At 43.0% G+C, this 8220-nt stretch overlaps 2 protein-coding genes across 2 annotated transcripts in view; both read left to right on the plus strand.

The window, feature by feature from the left end:
• tor3a (torsin family 3, member A) overlaps positions 1–3292 on the plus strand; it is a 5664-nt gene extending 2372 nt beyond the window's left edge. Inside the window, exons 4-6 of the mRNA XM_076022909.1 lie at positions 860–1035; positions 1271–1395; positions 1498–3292. Of these exons, the coding sequence (XP_075879024.1) occupies positions 860–1035; positions 1271–1395; positions 1498–1745 (549 nt within the window). The 3' untranslated portion in view covers positions 1746–3292. The remainder of the gene's footprint in view (positions 1–859; positions 1036–1270; positions 1396–1497) is intronic.
• A 288-nt stretch (positions 3293–3580) lies between these two features.
• On the plus strand, positions 3581–8135 carry LOC142886013 (calreticulin-like). Its single transcript, XM_076022908.1, has 9 exons — positions 3581–4107; positions 4761–4862; positions 5121–5324; positions 5779–5873; positions 6056–6265; positions 6362–6475; positions 6651–6794; positions 6886–6978; positions 7087–8135. The coding sequence occupies exons 1-9, from the start codon at positions 4014–4016 to the stop codon at positions 7321–7323; spliced, it is 1293 nt and encodes a 430-aa protein (XP_075879023.1). The 5' UTR covers positions 3581–4013; the 3' UTR covers positions 7324–8135.
• The last annotated feature ends 85 nt before the right edge of the window (positions 8136–8220 follow it).

The following is an 8220-nucleotide window of genomic DNA, read 5'->3' on the forward strand; positions in this document are numbered from 1 at the left end:
GAGGGCGCGGATCTTGCACTACTGGCACAGACCACATGTAGCCATGTGCCAGCGACGTGCTGCCAGTGTTCTCTGGGATCGCTGCTCGCTTAGTCAGGGTTTTTTTGTGTTTATTCAGTGTATGAATGATATTGGTCACCATCTGGACTTGTGCTGAAAATCAAATATCTAATGCTTTTTGGAACCTGGCTTTTGGCCAAGTAGGATAGAGGTTTTGGTGTGCATTAACACAACATTTCTTTTGCACAATCATCCAGACAGACTTCCACGCACACCACTGTTGACACATTGCACAATTTAATCCAGATTCAACGGTGAAGTTGTGCAATTGATAACCTTTAAACTTGAATGATCAATTTCTGCAGATTATTTTATCGTCTTAGGTTGAACATGTCTGTCAGGTTTATAAAAGAATTAAAATGCTCCAGATTTAACTGCAATTTAATATTGTTTTTGAAACACTATTTAGAAACATAGAACCAAAAAAATACGGACCAGAAAAATTTGTTGATCCTGGCTGCACAGAATGTCAGAGTGCAACAATGAAGGTTCATATGAAATAGAAATATGCCTATTAAGACCAAATATTATAAATGACAAGAAATTCCAAAATAATTGTCATTTTTATATACATTGAATTTTCTAGTGTCTGACTTCCTAAAGCTTTTGTTTTTCTTTCACTTAGTTTTTAAATAAATATTTCATTTGCCTTTTAAATCTACTTCCTCCTAAAAAATAAAAAATAATAAAAAATAAATAAAGTATATATATTATTATTTTTCTTAGTTTAATTTAATGGCCAGACTATTTTTGTTTTTAACACAAGTGATTCTTAAAGAGCAAACCTTGCTGTTTCCAGGGCCAGCTGCGGGAGGCCATCAGAGACATGGTGCTGCGCTGCACCCAGACTTTGTTCATCTTTGACGAGGCGGAGAAGCTTCACTCGGGCCTCATCAACGCCATCAAACCCTACATGGACCACTATGACAACGTAGACGGAGTGAACTACCGTGGGGCCATCTTCCTCTTCCTCAGGTTGGTTGGGTTCGAAAAATTAGAATCATGCAAAATACACTTCACCTCTGACTGCATAGATTTCATGACATTTTGAAATCCAATGCACTGGCTGCCCTCACTTTGTACTGAAGGTAACAGAGGTCATGAATGAGCCTGGCTGATTCTGGCCTGCTAATATTTGACAGCTGATACATCCAGCTATATATAGCATTAAGAGCTGACACGTTGTGCTATGGGCACGTTGTCTCGACAGCAACATCGGTGGAGCGACAATCAATGATGTGGCCCTGGATTTTTGGCACTCTGGTCAAAATCGCGAGGACATCGGCATGGAGGACCTGGAGCACCGACTCAGGGCCGAAACGATGGAGTCTCAAGGTGCGCTGCCAGTCTCGCCTCAACGCCACAGCAACACTTGCTGTTTGTGTTTGGAAAATTAAGTTTTTCTCCCCCCTCATACACACTAATTCTCCTTTCCAGGTGGCTTTGCTCAGAGTGACCTGATGTCCGGCCACTTGATCGACTTCTTCGTGCCCTTCCTGCCCCTCGAGTACCGCCACGTCAAACTGTGTGCGCGCGACGCCTTCGCAGCCCGGGGCCTGGAGGTGGATGAGGCGACGCTGGACGAGGTCGCCAAGGCGATGCTGTACGTCCCCAAAGAGGAGCGACTGTTCTCGGCCCAGGGATGCAAGTCCATACCCCAGCGGATCAACTTCTTTCTCCCGTAGAGGAAGGATAGCGTGACCGGAGGGAGGGGTGAGATCGCTTGACCAGCCCGGACCAGCGGAGGAGATGTGCTCCCCGCTCTCACAGGCACGCAGAAATAACGCGTGCGTCCCGGCCCCCTCGAAAGTCCTTCAGGCAGCAAGATCTGGTCGAGCTGATGGTCATGCAGGCACAGTGCACAGAAGGTTATAATGTGCAGCGTGGCACCTCTTCCAATTTGCCTGGTTCAAAACCTCGAATGCCTCTGAGAATTTAAGAAGAAGCCAGAATTAGTGTTCAGTTTATACTTCTTTTTTTTAATATTATGACTTGAAGAAAAGGTCGGCACTGCGGTTGGTGCTGTATGCACAGCAAAAAGTTGTTTTTAGGATCATTTTATCATATTTTTATTTTTTTTACTTTTTGACATTACACGATCAAACTCAGCATGGAAACCCAGTACACAAGTGAATCATTACTCAGCCCAATGTGGGCTCGTAGAGTGACTCAACACTGACTCAAACTATGTGCCCACATTGCAGGAGAGATGACGTTAAGTCCACAATCAGTTCCAGAAGGGGATCTGCCCCTTTCTTCCTCCTGCTGGTCAGTTATTATGCTATGGTAACAGTAAATATGAAACCATTTCCTGTTGTTACTTACTGAAACTTACCTTCAGGTCTAGACATCTATTTCCTGATTGTGCCCTCACTTACTTAGCTGTGACAGGATCCATCAAACAAGGAATACATCTAAATACATGATTTTATTATAATGCTTCCTTTGCTTTTTACTCCACATTTTAAACCACAATGATTAATATTACTGTGTATAAAACCCCTTGTCTCGTCATTCCACCTGCATTTTGCTTTTGAATCAGTGTATCATAATTTTATGTTGTAAGAAACTTTTTCTAATGTTAAAATTTTTAAGGGAACCAAGGGACCAGGCACCCTATCGAGGGAGAGTAAAAGCTGGAAGTAAATGACGTTTATTTTTGTCATGCTGGTCATCTCTGTTAACTCCTGTATATGTGCATGTCTGTTGCTGTGCTTATTTTGACACCCAAGTATTTATTTGTGCCATATTTGAACTTCTTTTTGCACCTTTCTGTGCGGTTGTTGCTGCATAAGTAATTATACAAACAGCACTGAAGTTTTTCAGTACAGAGTGCAAAACAGTTACAAGGCACTGTGAAGAAAACGTTACAATGAATAATCTGCGGTGAGCAACTACTGTATTTGTAAGTCAGTTGTTTTTGTTTTGTGTGATGAATGATGTGAGTAATTTATTTTAAAACATAGGTTATTTAATTCATGGTAATCCAAAAGTCTGTAATAACAACAGAATTCACCTCTGTTAAGGTAAAGAAAAAAAGAAGTGTATTTTCAGTTTGGTTTTTTTTGTTTTTTACCAAATTGTTTCTGTATCCTGTGCTCTCACATTGCTTTTAGTTGGTCTGCTCTACAAAGTTCTGTTATACACTGAAGCTCAGGGTCACATCTAATCATGAAGAAAATTGAAAAGTGGGAAGTTATTTGAAATTAAACGTACAGAGTGAACCAACAAACGCTTGAATTTGAAGACCATTCATTTTCATTTACCCAAAAATAAAAACCATGTTCCCTCAACGTGCTTTGCATGAAATGAACAACACAATTACTTTAAATTGTTCAAGTATGACCCAAGATTTGCAGGAAGATAATTATCGATACCATAATACCAAAGCATAACACTCTGTTAACATTAAAGCTTCATAGATTTTTTTGTTTTTTTAGGGGAGAAATCAGAATGAAAAATAAGAAGATACCATTGAATATTTACTTATCAAATTACAACGTCTGGTTTTGCCTACAGTCCCCCAAAACTTATGATCGTGTTCTGATTTTGCACCGATTTATCCTTCCTTGACTGTGAATTTTCTATACTCATATTTACCCTGCACCAGCCGCTCTTGGGGCGTATCAAGGCAACGCGTGGTCTGCTGCTATTGGCCGCGGAGATTAGCCACGGCACGGACGCGTTTCCTGTCCTCTGATTAGCCAGAGCGGTCACGCTGGCTCAGCTGAGTGACAGGGCTGCGAACCAATCAGATTCAGACATCTGTTCCGAGCCGAGAGGAGAACCTTGGCGGCTTCGTCTCAGCATTTGTGTCCACTGTAACCTCGCCGCACCGCGGAGCAGACAGGAGAACCCTCGGCCTCTTCTCGCTGCGTACGGCCGCGACAGAATTGCCCTCTGTGTTCACTTCCTCGAGTCGTTTTTCGTAGCTTGCCGTAGCCCGCGTCGCCATGACAGCCGTGTGTCTGCTCCTGATGGCCGTGTCGGCCGCGTCGGTCCTGGCCGAGTCGTCGGTGTATTTTCGGGAGCAGTTTGAAGACGGAGGTGAGCCCCCCCCCTTCACACAAAAAATAGCAGCTACCGTCTCGTCGGTATGCTGCATTATGTTATGTCATGTCTAGAGTGTAATTTCACCAGACGTTAACGGTTAGTCGGCGCATGAGTGACTGAATGTTTTTTGGGTTGTTTTTTTTTTTTTCCAAATAAGGATTTTGCTTTTCTATTATGAAATGTTTGTCAAATCCCTTTATCACCGCCCGCCCCCAATGTATCCAAATAAATTTGCAATTTATTCAAATTTCCTAGTCATCCATTCATCCCCACAGCTTCTACTTCCCCCTTCGTCCGTCTTCCAACCCCCAAGCCATCATCATCATCATCACACCCAGTCTGTCTCCCCGCCCCCACCCCTCGCTGCTCCATCTCCCTGGTCAGCCGCGGTGACACCTCACCCTTCGTCCCTCTTCCTTCGAAACACACACACACACACACACACACACACACACACACACACACACACACACACACACACGTAAATTGAAGTCATTCTAAGTAGTCGTGCCCACCAACCCACCCACCCACTCACCCCTTGCATCCTTCACTTTGCACCTGCGCTGGTCTACCGGCAGCAGTGGATCGGTTGTTGTTGGAGGCACCGATCCTGCAGCTCAACCCCCAGACTTGTTTTGTGTGTGCAGATGCCTGGAACAGTCGCTGGGTGGAATCCAAGCACAAGTCCGACTATGGCAAGTTAATCCTGACCGCTGGGAAGTTCTATGGAGACGCGGAGAAAGACAAAGGTGAGTGTCCAGGCTGAGTTGCTGGTGTGGGACCCTGTTTTTTGAGGCTTTAAAATGGAAACATGTTCCTGGAATTCAGTTGTTAATGTAATGCCGACACATTTACCAGTACGCACAGTGTAATAAGAGCTCAACAACACGTCTTTCTGCATCATTTTCACCCTCCACCCGCCAACGTTTCCTCAAACACGGGAGGAATAATATTTTCCAAGTGGCCTCACTTGATGACTTCATGATCTCTTCTTGATTTTTTTACAGGTCTGCAGACAAGCCAGGACGCCCGCTTCTACGCCATGTCGTCCCGCTTCGGTGACTTCAACAACCAGGACCAGCCCCTCGTCATCCAGTTCACCGTGAAGCACGAGCAGAGCATCGACTGTGGCGGCGGCTACATTAAGCTGTTCCCCTCCGACGTCAACCAGGAGGACATGCACGGAGACTCAGTCTACAACATCATGTTTGGTGAGTATGGGCGATGTCGTTTGCTGTCTGCAGTCCATTTAAAGGCCCAATGTGTAATGTTTAAAGGGATTTTAAAATGGAAAAGATAAGAGTAATATGGTTTACTCCTCAGTAATAATAAGTGTTTATGTTGACTTAGACTTAAATTTCTGTAACTTCGCCCACGTCCTTCACCGTGACTCAAGGATGGCCAGATCTACATTTTGATATTCATGAATTAATAATATATTTGAAGATTATGACAAAGTTTTTAGCAGACTGATGATTTTACTAATCTTCACTCCCAGTTCCAATGTTTTTGTGTGTGGGATCAAAATGTTAATCGCTTTAAAGCGTCCATGCTGCAACAGTTAGAATTAAAGTAACTCTTTGCACTATTTTGCCAGGCTTAATGAGCTACTGACCTAATTTTTATTTATTTATTTATTTTATTTACTTATATTTGCTTCTTTAGGTCCTGACATTTGTGGCCCAGGCACAAAGAAGGTTCACGTCATCTTTAACTACAAGGGCAAGAACCATCTGATTAACAAGGACGTCAGATGCAAGGTGGGAAATATAGAATTTAATTTTTTCATTCAAAGTTACTTTTTTATCATTTCTAATGCACAAATAAAATTGGTTCCAAAGTTCAAGATATTTTTAATCTCTAATCTGCACTCGGATGCAATATAAATCGCTGAACGCACTAGTCAGAACGGTTGTCAGTATCTGTTTTTGATCCTTTGCAGGATGATGAGTACAGCCACTTGTACACGCTGATCGTCAATCCTGACAACACTTACGAGGTAAAGATTGACAACAAGAAGGTGGAGTCGGGCAACCTAGAGGACGACTGGGACTTCCTGCCCCCCAAGAAGATCAAGGACCCTGAAGCCAAGAAGCCAGAGGATTGGGACGACAGGGAGAAGATTCCTGACCCTGATGATAAGAAACCAGAGGTCAGCCTGCTGGAGTTTTCACAGTTGTTGTTTGTGTGCCGCTGCAATACACTCATGTTTTTGTGGTGGTGGTTGATGATGATGATTATTTTTCAGGACTGGGACAAACCCGAGAACATCCCTGATCCTGATGCCAAGAAGCCTGACGACTGGGACGAAGAGATGGACGGAGAGTGGGAGCCCCCTATGGTCACCAACCCTGATTACAAGGTAGAAATCGCACAGTACTCGCAACCGATGATATCCTACAGATTGCTAACTGTTATTTTCCCAGTGGTTTTGAGGAGGATTTTGATGAATAATTCTCAATCAATTAAAATGAGCCATACTTGAAATGTTAACGTTCTGAACCAACACACTTTGTCTGTGGTCGTTGACTCACTAGGGTGAGTGGAAGCCCAGGGAGATCGATAATCCTGCTTACAAAGGAAAGTGGATCCACCCTGAGATCGACAACCCCGAGTACACGGCTGATTCCCAGATCTACAAGTACGACAGCATCGGCGTGATTGGACTGGACTTGTGGCAGGTACAATGACTTAAAAACCTTGCTTGTTTTTTTTTTCCAGTGTTCTTTTGATTTTAATTTGATGAAGCTAAAGTAAACCTATTCACCGCAGGTGAAGTCTGGCACCATCTTCGATAACTTCCTGATCACCAACGACCCAAACCTGGCCGAGGAGGTTGGCTATGAAACATGGGGTAAAACTAAGGTACGTCCAAAGGTTTTTTTTCTCTGTACCTCGGTGTACATCATGTAAATTCATCATAACCTGTTAAAAAAATAAAAAATAAATCGACGAGTGTCACATTGTCCCCAGGATGCAGAGAAGAAGATGAAGGAAAGCCAGGAGGAAGAGGAGAGGAAGAAGCGAGAGGAGGAGGAGGTCAAGAGGAGGGAAGAGGTGAAGGACGAGGAGGAGGACGAGGAGAAGGACGACGAAGAGGAGGAAGACGAAGAGGAGGACGAGGAGAAGGAGCTGCCGGAGGAGGAGGAGGAGGAGGAAGAGGAAGAGGACGATGAAGGCACAGACTCAAAACTCAAGGACGAGTTGTAAAGTCCTCGCAGGAACTGCTCAGTAAAACATCCAGACTGTGTGTCATTGAGCCGTCAGAACGAGTCCGGAGTCTGAAACCATAGACCCTCCTTACTGACACCCTGGAAACAGGGGGCGGGATCGAGGGGCTGTTTAATTTTTTGTTTACAGATCAGGCGAGTGGGCCATAAAGGGCAATTCTAATTTGTTTTTATTATTATTATTATTATTATTATTATTATTATTATTATTATTAACTAATAGGATAATCGTGATGGAAAAAAAAAATTATGAAGAATGTGAAGGCAGGAAGTCGGCATATGAAATTGTTTTACAGTTTTTACCCAACACATGTATAAATGGTCATTTTTGTTTTTGCAAGGATCTCTTTTGTTTGTTTATAATGATGCATAATGTGATGATAAAATGGAGACAACTGTGTTTTTTAATTGGTTATTTTTTACTTCATGACTTTTGTCCTATTAATCTATGTCACATGTTATTTGTTATTCTTGTACAGTCGGTTTTGTCTGAAGAAATGCTCTTGCTTCCCCTATCAGCTACTTTGACAGCAGGTTGGCACCGACTGCTCTCAATTAAACGTCTCAGATTCAACCAAAAGTACAATGACATGGAGAAGTGATTTTAAAATCGACATCATGAATTCGACAGCCTGATCCAAGGGACAGTAGAAGGGGTGCTTAAACATGAAATCCCAGCATACTTTTGTACTGTAAAAATAACTTTTTTTTTTGTTGTGGCGTGTCTGAATAACCCGCTCTAACTCAAGTTGAGAGCACTGGTAGCAGAATAAAACTCATTTGTTCACTCAATTGTTTCTTGTAGTAGCTGTATACAAGTTTCGGATGCGAATATCTCTGCACTGCTGTAACCCAACACACTGTCCAAACGGAACGA

This window comes from Nelusetta ayraudi, unplaced genomic scaffold (assembly GCF_046127955.1).
Source record: "Nelusetta ayraudi isolate G7.1 ecotype Tasmania unplaced genomic scaffold, CSIRO-AGI_Nayr_v1 ptg000013l, whole genome shotgun sequence".
Lineage (NCBI taxonomy): Eukaryota > Metazoa > Chordata > Actinopteri > Tetraodontiformes > Monacanthidae > Nelusetta > Nelusetta ayraudi.